A 19,888-nucleotide genomic window follows, 5' to 3' on the forward strand; every position below is an offset into this window, starting at 1 on the left:
AATCACTTCTCCAGAGGCTGCTGGGGAGCTGTCCCAGGCCTGCCCCCCTTGCCCCACCCCCAGGAGCAATGGGAATGGGGAAGGGCATCATGTACATAGTGGAAAGGAGATGCTCAAGTTTCGGAACATCTGACAGGTCTGGCTGGAAGCATTAAAAATTCATGTAGAAACCTGACCCCAGCTGGACCTTGGGCCTGCCACCTGGACCATCCATGGCCTTGTGGCCTCTCAGAGCCTGGTGGGCCCATTTCCTTTTGGCAGTGTCCTGGGGAGCCCCATGTCTTTGTGTTTCATAGGAAAGGGGTTCTCTCACGGATCAGGGAGCTAAAGTCAGGAGCCAGCAGCTCAGAAAGCAGGGCCCTCCCCCCACTCTGAGTGTAAGAACCTTAGAGGCTTAAGGGCTTATAAACCTTGTCATCTGTCATGTCCTTCTATTCCTCTCCCCAGGCAGATAGATGCTCACTCTCAGTTTAGGATGACTGAAGCCTGGCTGTGATTCCCCAGGTGGCCAGTTGGGGGCAGCCATCTGCTTGGAGGGAGCCTGAGCCTGAGCCTCTACCCACAGCTTTGAAGGACCAAAAAAGAACCCCCATTGATAAGGTCTGAGAGATGCACTTTGGGCCTTGGGGAAGGGCTCTGTCATCTGAGGAGAGGGGGAGGGCTTTTCTAGTTTGAGGAACTTCAGGGAGAGTTCAAAGTAGGTTTGTGGGTTTCAAGTGCGCGATAACTGATGGCCAGCGTGATACAAACATTCTAGCTGGAGTGAAGATTTAGGATGAGGCGGTGAGAGAAAAAGCTAGAAAGGCCATTGGTACCAGACTCTGAAGGATCTTTGATGCTTTTCTGAGATGTTTTATCTTTAACGTGTAGGCACTAGGGAGCCATTGTAGGTTCCTGAGTGACATGATGACATAACGCAAATTTTGGTCAGGTGAATCTGGCCACCGTGGGCAGGCTGGGTGGGAGGGAGAGAGAGATTGAATGTAGGAAAACCAGCGAGGACGTTATTGCTATTTTCCTCTATATTCTAGGCATGAGGTAATGAGGAGATGGATCAGGGAGACGGTAGGGGGAATGGAATGAAAGAGATGGATTGGGGCCCCCAGGGGGAGTGGGTAAGTGAGTAGATATAGATTAGAGAAAGGGAGGAGTTAACTATAACTAGGCTGGATGTCTGGCAGACAAGAGAATGCAGAATGTGGGCACTCATAAAATGCAGGAGGTGAATGAGTTTTGTTTCCTTTAGAGATGGGGAGTCTTGGACAAGTCCCTTCCCCTCTTTGGGCCTCAGTTTCCCCATCAGAGCAATGGTGGTGGTTGGACTAGATTGCCTTAGAACCTCCCTCCTATTTCAGGGTGTGCGGCTCAAGACTGTAAATCTGAGTCGTTTGGAGATGCTGGGGGTCCGTGCGTGTGAGATCTCTGGAGGTGGTCTCTGTGCGGGGTCCTGTTTGAGTGGCCATGCCTGCATATCCATATTTGGGGTGCCTCTGCCTGTTTGCGGGACCCGTGGGTGTTGGCGTGCCTGCACGTGCTCTGTAGCTCCGCTCTGTGTGAGTGTGTGCGAGAGAGCGTGTGAGCGTGGGTGTGCACGTGATGGGCGTCCGTGGGTCTGTCTGGGCTTGTGGGGGCGGGGGTGGTGGGAAGCGGCTTTGCTGTAGCTTCTTCCTGAGGCTCACACACTCCCCTTGCTTTCACTGTTCTGAAATAGCATCTGGACCGAAGGCCCATGAATATTTCACAACGATAATTCTGTGACCTGGACAGCATGCTTCTGATTTACCAGCATCCTCACTCCCCTACCCAGGCCCCAGCAGTCTCTCCTCCAGCAGAGCTCTTGCCTGGCTGGTCCCTTAGTCCTACTCATTAGCCTCCTCAAAGCCAGCCTGGCACAGGCCCCTGGGAGACCCCAGACTCAGCTCCCCAGCTTCCTAACCAGCTAGCTGCTCTCACTATCCACTGCCCCTCCCACCAAAGTCCACCTGCCTCAGGCCTTCAGTGTCGACCCCTTCCAGTCTCTGCCTCCTCTTCTTGCCATCCTTCTGATTTGCCTGGCTAGAGTCACAGAATCTCAGCATCCCTCCTACTTGAGCCTGGCATCCGGGTCTCCTCTGTCTTTCCATTTCCACATCCCAAGTTAGATTCTTAATCCTAAATTTAAACCATCAGCTTCTCCCCAATTGCTTCTGTCTGATGAGCTTCACCCCCAACCCCCATCCCAAGTCCTTCTTAGCCCAGCTCTTTCCTTTCCCCAGCCTCTCCTCCACACACCAGAAAGATGAAGCTTCTGATCATACCTCAAACCAGAAAGGCGCCCCAACTTGGGATTCTTGTCCCTCTGATCACCCTAGCCCCACTGGTCTCTCCTCTAACCTGCTTGGAGAACTGCTTCTCTGACCTGGTCCATCCCTGATGACTTCTACCTCGTAGGAGCCAAGGGAAAGAGACTGTTTGTCTACAGGGTTGCTGTGTACAGCTGTGCAGGCTGTACACTGCACGAGGGCACTCAGCCGAGGGGGCAAGTGTGAGCTGAAACCCAGCCTTAGGCTCTGCTTCTAAGGTGTTTGCTCTGGCATGAGGCTGGGTTTCCCTGAGGAGGAGGTGCCTTTTTCAGATTTGCCCAAAGCCATGTTTGTGCTGGCTGTGACATAGATGTCTGTGTTACTCCCTCTTTAAGGGGAAGGTGGGAACTGCTCTTTTTTCCTGGGAGGGAGCCATTAGCCAGACTGGAGACCTTCCCCAGGCTTAGCTCCTGAGGTGCCAGACAACTCAGGGTGGGCTGTGGCTGCTTCTTCTGGACAAATGAGGAGGTGAGGTGCCATCAGCACACACCCTTGGCTTGCCTGGGACCCAGGGGCACATTCCTCTTCCTCAGGCTTCAGCTTTTTGTCACAGGGGAGCAGCACACCCCCTCCAACCAGCAAGAAGCATTTGGATGGCACAGGATGGCTACCCTTCCTCTAACCCTCCGGGCCTTGAAATTCTTTTGGTTCTAAGCCCCCTTCCCATTTTTCAGGTGCTCAGCCAACAAATCTTACAGAAGAAGATAAAATAATAGAATTTTTTAATAAATTTTTTTTTTTTCCCCAAACAACTTCTGTTGATCTTCACCACACAGGGGCCGTGGTGGAGAGGGAAGTTCTCTCCAGGCACCCTAAAAAGTGTCCAGAGTAGACTTAGGAGAAAAGTATTCCTCCAGTGTCGGGAGGCTGAGGGGGGCTAGGAGAAGCAGGGTCCTAGGGTTAGCCCGGCCCCACTGAGGCATCCCTCCAAAGGGCTCCTGGGCGGGGCTCCCTTCTTGGGAGCTTCCAAAGGCTCTGCTGGTGGAAGATGCTCTGCAGACAAAAGCCCCTCTCCAGTCCACTGGGGGCACTGGGAGAAGGGGGTCAGCGGCTGCCTGGGGTGCCCCACCCCAGCCTTGGGATGGGAACGAGTCAATGGCCAGAATTGAAGAGAACAGGGCATAGCCACCAGACACGCCCTCCTGGGGCTGCCATAGGCCAGCAGCCCAGGAAGCAGGGCGCGGCGGCCTGGTCCCAGGGGAAGACAGAGAGGAGCCGGAGGGGAAAGGAAGGCAGCTAGGCCAGGGGCGGGGACTGGGCCAAAGCCGCAGCTGGGGATGGGGGATGGGGGATGGAGGGAGCACACTGGCCTCTACAGTCTCAGCGCCGCAGTCAGAGGTGGTGGGGCGCCAGAAGCAAGAGGCAAAGCAGAGGGGTGGGGAGCCCAGCGGAGAGCGCAGGGCTGCGAGAATCCGGGGGCGCCTGGCAGGCAGCACCGGGGCACGTCTGCTCCCCTCGCTGGTCCTCGCCCCCGTAGCCCCCCCAGTAGTCGTCCTCCGTGGGCGCGTCCCCGCCCTGGCGCCCCCGCGGGTCTTCGGCGGGCAGGTCTCGGTAGAGGGTGGAGGGGTCGACGGGGGGCGCCCCGGCCTCGGCCACCCCGTACAGATGATTGGAGGAGCTGTTGCCGCGGGCGCGGCTGCCCGGCCGCGTGGGCGCCGCCGGCGGGCACGCCTGGAAGTCGGCCTCGCGGAGGGCGCGCAGGTCCCGGCCCGCGCGCTCAGGGGGGGTGGCGCAGGTCACGTCGGAGCTGGACACGCGCGCGCGCTGGAACCAGGCCCAGAGCGGCCGCGCGCGGCAGTCGCACGCCCAGGGGTTGGCGTTGAGCCGCAGGAACTCGAGCGCCGGCAGGTCGGCGAGCGCCTCGCCCGGCAGCGAGGCCAGGCTGTTGTTGAACAAGTAGAGGATGGTGAGGCGGCTGAGGCCGCGGAAGGCCGCGCGGTGCACGCCCTGCAGCCGGTTCCCGTGCAGCAGCAGCCGGTCCAGGCTGCCCAGGCCGCGGAACACGTGCTCGGTGAGCAGCCGTAGGCGGTTCCCGTGGAGGAAGAGGTGGCTCAGGTTGGCCAGGTCCGCGAACAGGTCATCCTGGGGAGGGGTGGGGAGAGAAGAAGAGAGTGGTCCTGAGACGGGTGGGGATTTCTCCTCCGGGCCTGGAGGAGAGGAAGGAAGCGGAGCGCTGTAGAATAGAAAGGATTTGATGTTTTAATTCTTACGGTCCTGGGTTCGAATCCTGCCTCCTCTAACCTACTTCGAGGTTAATGTGGGAAAAGCAATATAGTTGAGGTCAGTGGTTTTTAAACTTTAGGATGCATCAGAATCCCCTCCAGGTCCCTGGGCGCTGCCCCTAGAGCTCCTGATTCACCAGGTCTGGGGTGGGGCCTGAGAATCTGCATGTCTTTATCAGTTCCCAGGAGATGCTAATGCTGCTGGTAGGAGGATCACGCTTGAAGAATGAGAACCTCGGGTTTGGTTAAGCACGCAGACTGGGGAGCCGGATTTCCTGACTTCAAATTCTGGATGTAGCATTAACTGACTGCCACTTTGGGCAAGTCATGGTACTTCGGTGACTCACTTTCTTCGTCTGTAAAGCGTGGAGATTAAAGATTTTATTTATTTATTTATTTTCCCCCCAAAGCCCCAGTAGATAGTTGTATGTCATAGCTGCACATCCTTCTAGTTGCTGTATGTGGGATGCGGCCTCAGTATGGCCCGAGAAGCAGTGTGTTGGTGTGCGCCCAGGATCCGAACCCAGGCTGCCAGCAGCGGAGCGCGCGCACTTAACCGCTAAGCCACGGGGCTGGCCCAAGCGTGGAGATTAAATGAAACAATATGTATTAAGGTGCTTAGAAGAAGGTTTCCATGTGGTTGGCATTCTACGGGTTAGCCATTATTGTCAACTTGGCCAAGCCAGTAATCTCCCTAAGCCTGTTTCGTCATCTATAAAATGGGGATGAGTGCACCGCCTCGTGGGTTTGTTCTGAGGATTAAAGCAGACAATCCACATAAAGATCAGATGGGCACCGTGCCTGGCATGCTGGGATTCGGTCCAATGCAAAGCCCACAGGCTCAGGAGTCAGATCCCCGGGTTTCCAATCCAGCTTGCCTTCTTCCCAGCTGCGTTACTTTGGGCAAGTTATTTAGCCTCATCGAGCCTCAGTTTCCTCAGTGTGTATAACTTGGAGAACAGCCTCCTCAGCAGGCTGAGGGAGGGTTAGATGAGATCATGCTGTAAGGATACAGTACTCGGTGGGCATATAGACCACCATCCATAAATGGGGATCCTTATGACGATAGGGTTTCAGTTAGAGTTAGGTCCCATCCCTTTTCCTCTAACAGAGGAGCTTCCTGGGGCCCAAAAGTTCTGCTACTAGGCTGGGCTATTAAGGGGACCAAGTGTCAGCTCCACTCCCCAGAGGCAGAAGGGGAGGGAGGGAAGCCTGCTGCCCTGCATTACTGCCCCCCTTAGAGGGGCTGTCCCACCCACCTGGGGCTGGGGAGTCCCCAGATCAGGCCATGTTAGTGCTGGAAGGACCTTGAACTGTGGTTCAGAATTAATGGGGGTGCAGGTGTGGGGGAGGGGGCTGGCCTCTGCATTTTAACCAGCTAGCTAAGGTATTGGTGATGATCAGCCAGACTGGGAGTTAGTGCTTTGGGGTCCACCAGCCCAGCCCACTTTTTACAGAGGAGAGCCCCGAGATCCAGAGAGATGAAAGGCTTGCCAGAGGGGACCAGAACCCCAGTACTGAGGTCCTCCCCTTTCAGGCAGGACATCACCGTGGTCAGCAGGCCCAGGTCTGGTTCTCAGGGACATGAGCATCCTCTCTGCTCAGGCCAGCTCACCCTGGGGTCCTGTTTCCTGGCTGTGGCTCTCCCATCCTTCCCTGTCTGGGGAGGTGAGCCCCCCCACCCCACCCAGGAGCCCAATGGGAGGCTCTCAGGTGGGAGGAGGGCATTGACTCCCAGCCTACACCCACAGCCTCCACCTTCCTGAGCTCCTGCGTGTTCTCGCCCCCTCCCATCTGGCTTCCGCCCTCTCCGCTACAGGAACTGAGCCTGCCAAGAACCCTCCTCTTGGCCACATTGAGATCCGTCCCCTCAACCTTCTCGGCTGCCTCTGACACTAGCGCTCTCTACCCACTGCTGCCCGGTCCATGCCCAATTCAGGTCTCCAGCAGGCTCCCTGCACCCCTCAGCCTGGCCCAACCTGGCCTGGTACCCTTGTCCTTCTTTCCTGGCCCATCCAGTGGGCTCTGAATCCCTTCCACTCAAACACCTAATTTGGGTTTCTCTTTTTTATGGAGTGTCAGCAAGACTAGGGCACACTCAGAAATACATGGTCAGGGGATCGATGTGGTGGTGGTGGTGGGGCCGTGGATAGAGGGAGCAGAGGCAGTGGGCACTTTGGGGACTCCAGGAGGTCAAGAAGGGAAGACCCCAGGTTCAGAGACCCTAGGGAATTCAGGCGCCTTTGACCCACAGCCCCAATTTTTGGGCAACAGAATTCCTTGATTCCAACCTCCTCTCCTTCCCTTTCTTCCCTGTGCAGAAGTCCTGCCCCTCTCCTCTCTGAGCCTCAGCCTGGGGGTCCATTCCCCCTTCCCCCCATCCAAGCTGTTGCCAGATCCCACTGGCACTTCCTCAGCTGCAGCTCTCAAATCCGGTCCTTCCTTTCTCCACCCTTAAAACCATTCTCTGTGCATTAATAAGCTCTTGACTTTCACAGCCCTTGCCCTCCCCCACCACCCTCCCTATCGCCCCCTCCCTCTGGGCTGAGAGCGTCTGCTAAAATCATCCTCTTCCATTTCGAAAACCACAGTTCCCTCACCTCCCCCGGCCAGTTCACAGCTCTCTGCATCCATTTGGAATCTCAATGCAGCATCCCTGCCCCTCCCCCCCCGCCCTTCCCCTGGACAGCATCCTATTCTTAACCTTGCCTCCTTCCCACTCCCAGCTCCAGTCTCTGGCACGAATTAAATCAGCTGCTGGGCTCTGTGACCTTGGGTAGCTCCAGGCACCTCTCTGAGCTTCAGTTTTATCATCTGTGAAACAAGGGACTTGAGAGAGTTGATCCTCAAGATCCCATCCTCATCTGATATTTATGAGTAAGCGAGTCCTGGAATGTACCTCATTCATTCAACAAAGCTGTATTGAGTGTCTCTGCTGTGCCAGGCACCCCCACTCAATCTATGCTGGGCATCCTCGTCATCATGCACGTCAGCATCGTTGAGCAGCTGACTTACGGAGCTCTCACCATGTGCCAAGTTCTGTGCTACACGGATCCCATGTGGTAACCTAATCATCACAACCCTATGAGGCAGCTCATATTATTAATCCCCTTTCGGAGACTAGGAGAGAGGGAGGCTCAGAGAAGGCAAGTGACTTGCCTAGGGTTCAACAGCTATGTGTAGTGGAAAGCGGACATGGCCTCCGGAGACAGGGCTCTGAACAGCTGCACCCAGGAGTCAGACACACTTAGGCCAATTCTAGCTGTGCTCCTGACTAGCTGGGTGACCTTGGACTGGTGCCTTGACTTCGCTGAGCCTCAGTGCCCTCAGCTGTTAGATGGGGAAATGTTGCTTACTCTGAACCAGACATCAGGCTGAAGCCCTTTCAAGTAGCATCTCTTTTATCCTCACAACAAACCCCCGAGGTACAGGTCATTTTCTCCATTTTATGGATGGGTCCATTGAGGCTCAGAGTGGTTAAGTAACTTGTTCAAAGCCACAGAGCAAATCAGAGGTGGGGCTGGGATTCAAACTCAGATCTGCCTGAGTGCAAAGATTGCTGTTATACACCACGCAGGCTGCTGTATGATGAAAAGACAGAACGGGTGTCTCTATCATCTGGTTCTACTCTAGTAGGAAATAAGCTCCGGGAGAGTGGGGACCCTGTGTTTGTTCACTTCTGAATCCCTGGCACCCAGAACACTGCCTGGCATGGAGTGGATACTCAATAAATGTGCGTTGATGAATGCATCTCCCTGGCAGAGTGTCTGGCAGATGGCAGGCAGTCCGTGAGACTCTCCACCCCACCCCACTTCCTTTCCACTTTCCTTACCCTGAAAAGCTCTGGTCCCTCTGGCTTCCTCCAGAGCGCCCCTCTCGGGGCAGGCTGGGCTCCATCTTGGCTCACACCTGCATTCTGTGGATCTCACCCCAGCCCACATGTTTCCTCAGCTGCCTGGGGCATCTCCCAGCCTGGAGTTCCGCCAGGCAGTTCACAGCAGAGCCTGTCTCTTTGTTTCTCCCCTATAAATGACCAGGTGTGAAGATGCTTCCTTCCCATGATGCCCTGTACCATTCATGTCAGGGGTGTGCAGAACAAACATTTCCCCTCTCGGAAGACCCCAGCGTCCACTCAAAGTCCCTTTTGCCCAGGCCTTTCCTGAGCCCACATCCTAACTGCTGTTCGTGGCCTGAGAATCGATGAAAGATCAGGTCATAATGACATGTGCTTTATATATGCTAACTCTTTACAGCCATTCTTTGTGGAAGGTATTATTTCATTATTCCCTCTGTTTTTTTTTTTTTTTTTTTGGTGAGGAAGATTGGCCCTGAGCTAACATCTGTGCCAGTCTTCCTCTATTTTGTATGTGGGACCACCAGGCCGGCCCTTATTATTCCCATTTTAAAGATGAGGAAACTGAGGTTCAGAGAGAGGAGGCAACTTGCCTAAAGTTAAATGTCAGAAAATAGCAGAGCAGGGATTCAAACTCAGGCCCCAGATTCCTCATTCTGAACAACTAATATATATTGGTGAGGAGGCCAGGGTCTCAGTGGGAGTAATTGTGGTACGACCAGTAGTAATAACAATAATAACAATGATGGTGCCCATATACTGAGCAATGGCCATGTGCTAAGTTGTAATGCTTACTAAACTTCTTAGATAAGTATTATTATTAGGAACTATCATGATCGCCGTCTTATAGATGAGGAAATGGAGATGGAGAGAGGTTAAGCCATTTGTCCAAAGTCATATGGGGGCAGGATTTGAACTTGGGTCTGGTGACTCCACAGTGTGTGCTTTCAAATTGAGCCCGCACTGCTGTGCTTCTGAGTACCACCCTCCTGCGCCCAGACAGACCCTCGTGGAGAGTTCTGAGTGATGAAACTCGGCTGAAACCTCGTCAGACCACGCAGGCTCAAGTACCACCAGCAATTCCTGGTTATGTGGCCTCAGAAACTTCGTTCGATGTTGCTCTTCCCCTTAACTGTCCCTACTGCGGGCTGTTGTGAGTTTCAATGTGATGATGGCAACACATCAGCCCCCAGTCACACTTCATGTTTAAAGGCCTTGTATCCGCAAAGTCTTTGGGACCCCGGGCTTCAGTTTCCTTATCTGTAAGAAGGCGCAGACAGTCTCCCGACAGCACTGTAAAATGAGATGAGGGGGCTGAGTGCACTTTGTAAACCGGGAGGTGCTGGGCAAATATAGGAAGAAAAGAAAAGGGAGGGGGGCCGGCCCGGTGGCGTAGTGGTTAAGTTCGCAGGCACCACTTCAGCAGCCTGGGGTTAGTGGGTTCAGATCCCGGGTGCAGACCTACACACTGCTCCTCAAGCCATGCTGTGGTGGCATCCCATATACAAAATAGAGGAAGATTGGCACAGATGTTAGCTCAGGGCCAATCTTCCTCACTGAAAAAAAAAAAGAAAAAAAGGAAAAGAGAGGGGATGTTGTGGGACCCACCCATGGCCTCAGGATAATCCTTGAAGTTGACCCAAATCTCCAGGATGGGGTCCAAGATGGGCTATTTTGCCGAGACCGATGCTAAATGAAGCTTGCTTCTTTTTTTAAAATAGGGTTTTAACAAGCATTTATATAGTGCTCACCGTATGCCAAGCACCATTCTGAATGCTTTACAAATTATTCATGCACTTAACGCTTAAAAATCCAGAGGAGATGGGTGCTGTTGCTACCCCCATTTTACAGATGGAAAAACTGAGGTTTAGGAAGGTTAAAAAAATGTGAGACACTTATGAGTGGCAGAGTTGACACCTGTAAAGTCCTTAGCACAGTGGCTGACACATAGTGTGCCTGCTAAGTTGTGGTGGGTGCTGTTATTATCATTGTGTATGCAATAATAATAACAAAATACGGCATAGTTTCCCAATATACCAGGTATTTTACTTCTGTCTCTCTCTCCCACTAGGATGCTATCTCTGTGAAGGCAGGGAGCTTTGTCTGTTTTATTCAAAGCTGTATTCTCAGCACCTAATTCATAGTGGGTGCTCAATAAGTGTTTGTTAAGTTATTATTACTATTGTTATCATTAGCAACATCAACTGTGACCTGATTTTCAAATTATCATATTGGTGACCAGTTAGGCACCAGCCCGGGGTTGAGAGAAGGAAGTGCCTTCCAGGTTTATGTGGGGAGAGGGGAGAATTTGGATATCTTTGCCCCCTTTCAGCCAGAGGCTGTGTAGCCAGGGAGCATTTTCTCCCAGAGTGGTTTGGAGGGTATGTTATTGCTTCCTGGGGAAATAGAATGGGAGGATTTGACTGTCAAACAGTCAGCATAAGAACAACAATAAACAATATTTAGATCAATAATAATAACAATAAATAGCAATTACTGGTATTCCTTTCCGTTTTCAGAGCATACATTTTCCAGCTCCTTAATAGCTCTTTTCCCTTTTTTTTCTTCTTCCTTTGCACTGAGATGACAGGTTAGGGGGACAGGAATCTAGAAGGAGTAGGGTTTCCCCTGGTCCCATTACACAGCGAGTTGGAGAGAGGCAGAACCTTCTATGGGACACCAGTTGCAGTGGCTCTGCGCTCTCGCTCCACCTCCTGTGATGTAGAAGGGCGTGGGGGTGGGTGAGAGAAGCAGCCACAAAGGCCTCTGGGCTGGGGTGCCTGGGGAAGGCAGAGTCCCCCGAAGGCAAATAAGGGGCGAAGGAGAGATCACAGAAAGAGACACATACACACACCCAGACAGACATGGGGGTGTGTGTGTGGAGTGGGCGTGTGAAGGGAGACAGACAGAAGAGGCAGAAGAAGACAGATGGAGGAGGCAAGTCGGTGAGACAGAGAGGGACGGAAAGGGATAGACAGACAGAGAGGCAGAGGCAGAGGGAGACAGATGAGGGGATGGGGAGTTAGTGACAGAGAGGCAGCAAGAGACCCGAACAGGCGTAGACAGACAGACAGAGGAAGATAGAAGAGACAAAAGAAAGAAAAGCCCCTAGAGAAAGTGTGTGTGTGGGGGAAACTCAGAAAAGGGACAGAGACATAGAGAGAGACGCTGAGATGCTGAGGCAGGCATGGTGGCCTGGGGACAGAGGCCACCAGTTGCACCAGTTGCAGTGGGGACAGAGGAGCCAAGAGGCTGGGGGAGAGAGGAACGCAGAAGAGGACTGTGTGTGTGTGTGCGCGCGTGCGCGCACACACACGTGTGTTGGGGGGGCAGGCTCACCTGTAGGTGGAGCAGGCTGTTCTCCTGGAGGTAGAGGTACTGCAGGCTGACCAGGCCGCGGAAGATGTTGCCGGGCAGGCTGCTGAGCTGGCAGCGGTAGAGATGCAGAGACTGCAGGCGCTCCAGGCCCTGGAAGGTGTCGGGCTCTAGAGAGCGCAGGTGCCGGTTGTCGCCCAGGTCCAGCTCCTCCAGGGCCTGCAGGTGGCGGAAGGTGCCCGGGTAGATGGTGGACAGGTTGTTGGAGAAGAGCCACAGGGTGAGCAGGTTGGGCCCAAAGGTGCCGGGCCGCAGCGTGCGGATGAGGTTGTTCTGCAGGAAGAGTCGCTGCGTGCTGGGCGGCAGGGACAGCGGCACCGAGGAGAAGTTGTTGGCCTGGCAGCTCACGGTGGGCGGGGACGAGTAGCAGGTACAGAGCATGGGGCAGCTGGGGGCCGCTGGGGGCAGGGCCAGGAGCAGCAGCAGGAGGCAGGCCGAGGCGGGACCTGCGGGGAGAGGGAGGGGAAGACACTTTGGAGCTCTGGACGGACTGTGAGGGATGAGTGCCAGCGGGGGGCCTGCCCGCCCACCCGGAACGGCCTGGAGCCTGGCGCTCTTAGGTCTGGAGGTTCTAGGTGCAACCTCGCAGATGCAGGAGGCCCTGGCCACTTCTGCTTTTGGAGGCTCCTGGTATATTAAAAAATAGAGAAATGCCGAGAGGACGTTGTAGAAAGCACTGTGACAATGTTGAAAGTTGTTTGATGAGTGACCGTCTTCTTTCATTCCTGTTTTCACTATAGTAGGTTTCCCTATGTTAACTGTCAGAGCTTCTCAGCCTCGATGTTGAGAGTTGGGCCAGGAATTCTTTGTTGTGGGGGGCTGTCCTGACTGATGTCCTGTGTAGGGTGTTTAGCAGCATCCCTGTCCTCTACCCACTAGATGCCATTAACACGCCCCCCCCCCCAGTGTCTCCAGACATTGCCAGATGTCCCCTGGGGAACAAAATCACCCCCATTTGAGAAGGGCTGGAGCCAAATTGAGACCCTATGTGAATCTAAGGCCCATGCAGAATGGCCCTATGACTGCCCTGGGGTCTGGCCTTGCTGAGCCCACTGGTGACCCCAGCCCTCCTCCCTCACCTTCCTGCAGCTTTCACCCTGGAAGAACCCGAGCCTCTCCACGCTGGAAGGCCCTTAGGGACCAGGGGGCAAAGGGGGCTCTAACTGGGGCCGCCAGCCCCCAGCAACAGAATCAGCCAGGGGTCCCGGAGAGAGTGCAGCTTCCTTGGCCCTGCCTGTGCAGAAGCCGAATTCCTGGACGAAAGCCTGGGAATCTGCATTTTACACCCCAAGCTCTTCTCATTCAAAGTCACTTCAAAAATTTTTTTTTTCAAAGTAACTTTTGAAGGTTGGCTATGGTCCAGCCTTCTTATGATACAGATGGAGGCAGGCCCAGGGAGGGCCAAGGGCCTGGGGGCTAAAGGGTCATGTCTAGGCCCCTGTGTCCCTGTGCCATAGCAGGGGTGCAGGGCCCTGCCCCCACCCCTGTCAGCTCGCCCTCTTGCCGTGACTGCAGCTCATCAAGTTCTGGGTCCGAATTAGCTTGACCTCTACCCTTTATCATGACCCCAGATTTCCTGGGATTCTCTTTTGGCAGATCTGCCTGGGGGAAAGGGGAAGCCTGCACCCCCCAAATCAGCCGGTCATTCCCTGGGCACACATCGACTGAGCACCTTCTGTTTCAAGCAATGTGCCAGGCCTGCGAAGGCAGCCGGGAGGAAGACCCGGTCCTCGGCGCAAGGACCTGAGATCCTGGGGATCCCCGGGGTTCAGAGACTGGGGAGAGCCTGAGGGGTCCCCTGACTTTAAATGATGCCTCCTGCTCCGGAGGTTGGTGTGTGTGACTGCAAGTGTGTAAATATGTGTGTGTGTGATTTTGGTGATGGTGTGAGCGGGGCTCTCACTACATGAGGTGATGCTGAGCCCGGGGTGTGCACATGGCACCGACAGGCCCTGGGTGTGGACGTCATGGATGCTCCCGTGTCCCGTGGGGGAACACACAAGAGCAGGGTGGGGGACCCCGCGCCCGTCGTGTGCGTTGCTCCCGCGTGCTCCTCGATTTTGGGCACCCCTCAACGCCGACCAGGCCCCACGGTGAGCGCCCGGGACCCCCGTAGCCGCGGCGCCGGTGTGGTGCGTGCGAACGTGTGCCGGCCGTCCTCCGCGTGTGTGTGAGTGCCGGCCCCGTGCGTGTGTAGGCTGGGTGTGATGTAATACTCAGTGACACAGCGGCTGCTGTTCCATTCGTTCACACCACCTCCGCGTTTCTCGGCCCTTCTCACCCCTCCTCCGTGCGGCGTTTCACGATTACTTTCTCCTCCTGAGTTTTTCAGAGCCACGTGGGGTGGAGGAGCGTGTCTCTCACCCCTCATCCGAAGCAGGCAGGGGTGGGGGGCGGAGCACATTAGGGAACCCTGGGTGGGTTTCAGGAGGGCTAAAGTTTGGGGCTTAGAACAGGAGATTCAGAGCTGGAAAGGTCCACCAGGTTCACCTGATTCAAGCTCTTGTTCTACTGAGGTGACAAGTGGGGCTCAGCGAGGGCAGGTGACTTGCCCAAGGTCACACAGCAAAGTGGTTGACAGGGCAAGGACCAGAAAGGACACTTCTGATGCAGGGCCAGGGCACTTCCCTTCCTGGCAGAGTCACCCTCTGAGCTCCCTTCCCCAAGGACTTGACACCAGAGGAAGCCAAATCCTTCTCTGATCCATTAATCCCACCCTCTATCCACAAGCTCACAGGAGTGTGAACCCTGGAGGATTACAGAGCTCTTCCCCCAGCCTCTAGGGCTGACTGGTACCCAGGAGAGACAGAGGGAAGGACAGGCAATCCCAGAATGCTCCAGAGTCAGGGGCCAATCCCCTGGTGACAGTCTCTTCCAGCCTGGAAGCCCAGCCTAGTAGGGGCTGGCAAGGGCCCCCTGGTTCATCCCTCTTACCCACAATTCCCTGGCCCCTTACTTGCCCACATTAGGGGACTCCTCTTGTCTTTCACCACACCCCCTCCCTCTTGCCCCCACATCTCCCCCTACCATGGCCCACCTCCCCAAGCCGGAGATGGTGCTCCCTGCAGGGGCCCCTCCGTGACAGCTGCCGCGTAACAGTGACTCTGTTGCCATTTCTGGCCCTCGCCGCCGCCGTGCAAAGCAGCTGTAACCCAAGGAGCCTCATCCATAATTCAGGCTGCGGCTCTCACTGGAGGCGAGGAGGAGGGGACGGTGGGGGGCTCTGGCTTTCTCTGCCCCCAGGCCTGGCTGGAGCGCTCCTGGGCAGAGGCAGCGGGGGCTGGTGAGCTGTGCCTTTCTCTCCCTCCTCCGCCCTCTGGTCCCTGCCCAGCGTGTGCCCTTTTCCTTCTCGCCACGGTCCCCTCCCCACCCCCTGCTTCTCACAGCTCTTCACCATCACTCCTTCGCTCCCAGCCCGTGTCCTCCCTCTCTCCCCAAGGACCACAGTTCCACTCCCAGCCCCCATTCTGTGAATCCCTGGCAAAGACCGGGGCAAGGTGCACAGAATGTCAGAGCTGGAAGGGGGGAGTACCTCAGCGGCCATCAAGAGCAAACCCCTTATTTCACAGGTGACGCCATTGAGGGCTGGAGAGGGGAAGGGTCAGTTTCTGAGTGAGCAGCTCAGGCCTCCTGACCTGAATCTCTGACAGTCTGCCTTCAGTATCTTTCTCAGAGCCTTTATTCCATGTCCCCACTATTATATGGGCCGAGGAAAGCCCATTCTAACAGCCTTCCCCAGCCTCTCTGCTCATCCCATCCTCTCTCCTTCCTCTTCCTTTTTTCTAAAGTCAGAGGTGATGGCTAGAGATGCAGAGGAGTGTAGAGCAGGGACAGGCAGAAACCATCTGTTATTAAGCACCTACTGTGTGCCAAGCACTGTATTTGTACATGTCTTTATGCATAGACTACAGCACAACATAATCCCTGTGGGATCAATATTATGGACCCCAATTTGCAGATAATGGGAGGGAGGCTCAGAAACAGAAATGAGTTGCCTCAGGTCATGCAGCTAGTACAAGTTGGAACCCAGATTGGACAAGCATGTATCTGAAGGGACTCTCTGACCTTTCTTTGAGAGACCTCACATCATCCATGGAAACCACCTCTGAGTGTGAGAGACGCTGCCCTCAAGGTACAGGGAGGACAGAAATTGTGCCCAGGTGCACAGGGCTGGGCCAGCCATGATGCTGGGTCTGTTTGGCTGTTCAGGGTCAGGAAGGGACCCAGGCTTTCTGCAACTTTTCTCTCCTGGGCTCCGGGTTGTGGCTGCTCTAGGGGGCGGCCTGTTTGGGAGTCAAGAGGAGATGACCAGTGTCCAGAAGATGTGGCCAGAACTGACCAGGGGAGGGAGAGGAGAGAGGCCGGAACACCGTATCGATCCCGGAAGGCTGAGGTGCCCACAGCCAAAAAGTATCCATTCATCGAGGGCCCATTATCAAGGACTCTGGGATATCACCCTGAGTACCAAGGCTCACGAACAAAGTTCTCACCCCTGGAGCCACCCTTTAGTCCAGAGGCCTCTGTGAAAGAAGGAATTTGAGGAAGAGGCAGATGGAGCCAGGGTAGAGGGCGGGAGCCAGGGGGCCAACCCACAGGGCAGAGTGGCTGGTGAAGAGTGGCCTTCAGAAAAGGTGCTCTCCGGAGAGGAAATCAAGGCCTCTGGCTCTGAAGGAGGGGCACAGGGTCCCAGAAGCAACAGCTCCACACCTAAAGGGCTGGGGCAGGGCTGGGGCCTGCTGGGCAGATGCTGAGGGGGCAGGGGCTGAGAAGGTGGGAGCCCAGGAGCAGAATGGAGGTGGTGGTGATGCCAGTGACGCAGGGGCCTGGGGAGGCACTGACGAGGTTTAGAGCTGCTGCAAACAGCTTCTCACTCTGCCAGAATGTAACACCCCAAAATAAGCAGCCACCGCGGTGGCGGCGGCAGGTTCCGACGACGAGGCCCGGAGATATAAATGGCAGCAGGGAGCCAGCCAGGGTGCCCACCCTTGGAGGCTGCCACCCCACTCGAATATCCTCACCCTCTCCCCCTCACAGCCACCATCCAAGGCCCTGAGCTCAGAGCTCTGGGTCTGGCGCACCGGCCACTCCCTGAGAAAGAGATGTGACAGGCAGGAGCTTTGGGAATGGAGGGCTTCCCACGTGGAAGTCGTGGAAGTCGTTACCAGAAGCCTCTTTGTCTTATCCCTGGGCAGCACCCCCCCCCCATTCCTCTCTCCCACCCCTTTCTCTTCTGTCTCCCTTTCCTTCCTTTGCAGCCCCCATCCCCATCCTGATCAACCCCCAGCCCTTCTCCCATCTCTGGTTCCCAGCCCCCAACCCTAGTGTTCATCCTTGCCCCTCTTCCCCTGTCTTGACACCCCATCTCTATCCACCATCCCTTTCCTCCTCTGGTTTCTGATCTTCCCTCTCCCCTTTCCTTCCAGGTCCCAGGGTCGCTGCCCTGATGCTCTTTCCCAGTACCCTCACCCCCAGATTCTGGGTCCCTGTCCCTAGTCTTCTCTCCACCCCTCCCTAATCTGGTCTCCCCTCTCCTTCCCTCTTCCTCTGTCCTCACCCGGGTCCCACTTCCCTCCATGCTTTTCCCGTCTAAGCTTTACTGCTCCTCCTCCTTGTCTCCCTCCTTCTCCTAACCACTTTCTCCATCATTGACTGCCCCTTCCTCCCCAGCTCCCTCGGACCCCTTCCCCACCCCTCCCCCAATCTCTGTCCCACACCCGTGGCTGTCATTCAATCCGTGGAACTATCCCCTTTCCAGCGCCCTCCATCTGTCCTACCAGGGAGGGACATTTGGATTTCCCTCTGCGCCCCCTATGCTCCCAGACAGGCCCCTACCCACATCCCTTGTCCTCCCAGGTGACTGGAAAGTGCTGAGGCACGGGGCACAATGAGTTGCTGAGTCGGCGCTTCCCCAGCCGGCCGGAGTCCTCAGCGTCCCCCGGAGCAGATGGAGCCGGGACAGCGGAACCTGAGCCTCCCTCCCCGCTCAGGGCCGGTCCGACTGCCCCTGCGTCCCCCCCTCGGTCACGAGCTCCCCGCACATCCCGGCAGGCTCCGAGCTGGGTGCGCTCCTCCAGCCGGCAGCCCTGGGGGCGGGGGTGGGGTCCTCTGGGCTAAGCTTTTCCCCCTCCCCAGGGTACCCTGACCCTCACAAGCGCCCCACTCTCGCGCCCTGGGGGAGGGTGCGCCCGGCTCCCCTCCCCAGGATGCCCTCCGCCCTCCCGCGGGCTGGGGTTCCTACCTTGCAGCAGGCGCCTGAGGCCGGGCCGCATCTTGTCTCGACGCTCAGGGGAGGGGGCGGCGGGGGGAGGCAATCCCACTCGCTCCCTGAGCCCGCCAGATGGACGGCGGGGACTCCGCGGGGCTCCGGGAGGGCCCGGGAGTCCCCGGGCTGTGTGGCCCGATCGCGGCGCTCTACCCTGCGCCCCCTGGGCTCCGGGCCTCGGGAGGAGCCATCGGCCCCGACGGGGCGGGGCGCGACGGGGCGGGGAGGGCTGGAGCTGGCCGTCCACGCCCGGTGCCGGCGCGCCCCAGCAGCGCAGGCAGGCGCTAGTCCGTCAGTCCGTCGGTCCGTGCGCCCCGGCTGCTCGCCGAGGGAGAGTGGGGACAGCGAGGATGCTCTTCCCAACCACCCGCCCTCCTTCCCGCACTCGCTGGCTCCTCCCTCACTTCCTAGCTTGCTGACTTAACCCTTTCCTGGCCACTAGGAGGCGGAAACGGCTTTGTAGCCCCCTCCATCCCGGCCCCCCCCCATCCTTGCGGGACCCGGAGCACTGTGTTCGATCCCCTTCTTGGAGCCTCGCTTCTAAGGAACTTCCATCCTGAGGGGGTACGGTAGTGCAGGGAACCCCGCGGGCTTGGCCAGTTCCCTCCTCCCAACTTTCCCGGAGGAGAAGGGCTCCCGGGTCGCTTCCCCCTCCTTGCCGCGTCCCCAGCACCAATGTCCGGGCTTCCAATGTTTCTCTCTCCCGGTAGAGTTCCAAGATTCCACTTTCGCTTTCGGTCCCAGACCCCAAGCCCGGAGTGTGTACAACTATAAGAATAGTACGTGCAACTTTGTGTGTGCAAGATCGAGTGCATAGGAGCGTGCACGCGCGCGCAAGGACGCTTGTGCAGGTGTGACTCTGCTTGCAAGCTACCTTTTATATGGGCCCGGGGAAGCGGGGGGCACGTGAGTGTGCGAATGGGTGAGCCGCTGAGTGCCCGCCAGCGTGCGTGTCTGCGCTGATGGGAAATGTGAGGCTGTGCGAGAGTTTGGCACGAGCGAGCTTGGGGATGGGTGGCCAGGGTCTATGTGCCCAGGTGTGTGTATGCCCCTTAATGCATTTGCGAGCGGGTGCAAGTTCGGGTGCGCGTGCGAGTGTGTGCAATTTTATGTGTATGTGTGATGTGTTCTAAAGGGGATTTCTCACCTCCCGCGGTGGGATAGGGGAGGACTCAAAGGTGGAGAGGAGACCGTTGGCCTCACGCGAGCTTCTACCTCCTTTTAAGGACGGGTGCATTCTGATCTCATCTGGGCCCCTCGCGCCCGTCGTGGCCGCGTTCGGGGCGATACCAGCAGACCCGCGACCTAAGCGTCTCCTTACAAAGGCGGCGACGTTGTCTACCCTGGCTTTGACCTGGCCCAGGGCGCCGGGCATCCGGCCCTAGGGAGCTGCCCGGGATCGGGATAGGCGCGGGGCCCTGAGGGGAGCGGCGCTGGCGGGGTTGGAGCTGCGGGAGCGGCGCGCAACGGCCGGTGCCAGGACCATCTGCGCGCAGCGGGACCCGGCCCGCCGGAGCCCAGGAGCCCGGGGCGGCCGCTCCCCGCAGCAAAGAAAAGGAACCCCTGGCCCCGCCGGCTCGCTCTCTGGCTCCTCCTCTCCTATCTGTGCCAGAGTCCAGAGCCTGGCATACAGTCGACGCTTTGTAAATGCTGGTTTCTTTTCCCGTTCCTTCTCTGCTCCGTCCAATAGTCTCTCATTTTTCCCTCGTTCTCATTCGATTTCTCTCATTTTCTCCCCCCACTCTTATTCATATTTTATGGTCTCCGTCCCTCTGTTCTCTCCCTCCTTTCTCTCCTCCCTCCCTCCCTTCCTTCCTCTCTCCCTGTTGTCTCC

The 19,888-nt window shown here is 56.6% G+C and overlaps 1 protein-coding gene across 1 annotated transcript; it reads right to left on the bottom strand.

The window, feature by feature from the left end:
* Positions 1-3,030: 3,030 nt before the first annotated feature.
* On the bottom strand, positions 3,031-18,407 carry RTN4RL2 (reticulon 4 receptor like 2). Its single transcript, XM_004437364.3, has 3 exons — positions 18,031-18,407; positions 11,757-12,238; positions 3,031-4,424 (listed from the first exon to the last, which is right to left on the bottom strand). Exons 1-3 carry the CDS (start codon positions 18,059-18,061, stop codon positions 3,675-3,677), a joined length of 1,263 nt encoding a protein of 420 aa, XP_004437421.2. The 5' UTR covers positions 18,062-18,407; the 3' UTR covers positions 3,031-3,674.
* Between the last annotated feature and the right edge of the window lie 1,481 nt (positions 18,408-19,888).

This window comes from Ceratotherium simum, chromosome 34, assembly GCF_057802395.1.
Source record: "Ceratotherium simum simum isolate JZ-2026a chromosome 34, ASM5780239v1, whole genome shotgun sequence".
NCBI classification, from domain to species: domain Eukaryota; kingdom Metazoa; phylum Chordata; class Mammalia; order Perissodactyla; family Rhinocerotidae; genus Ceratotherium; species Ceratotherium simum.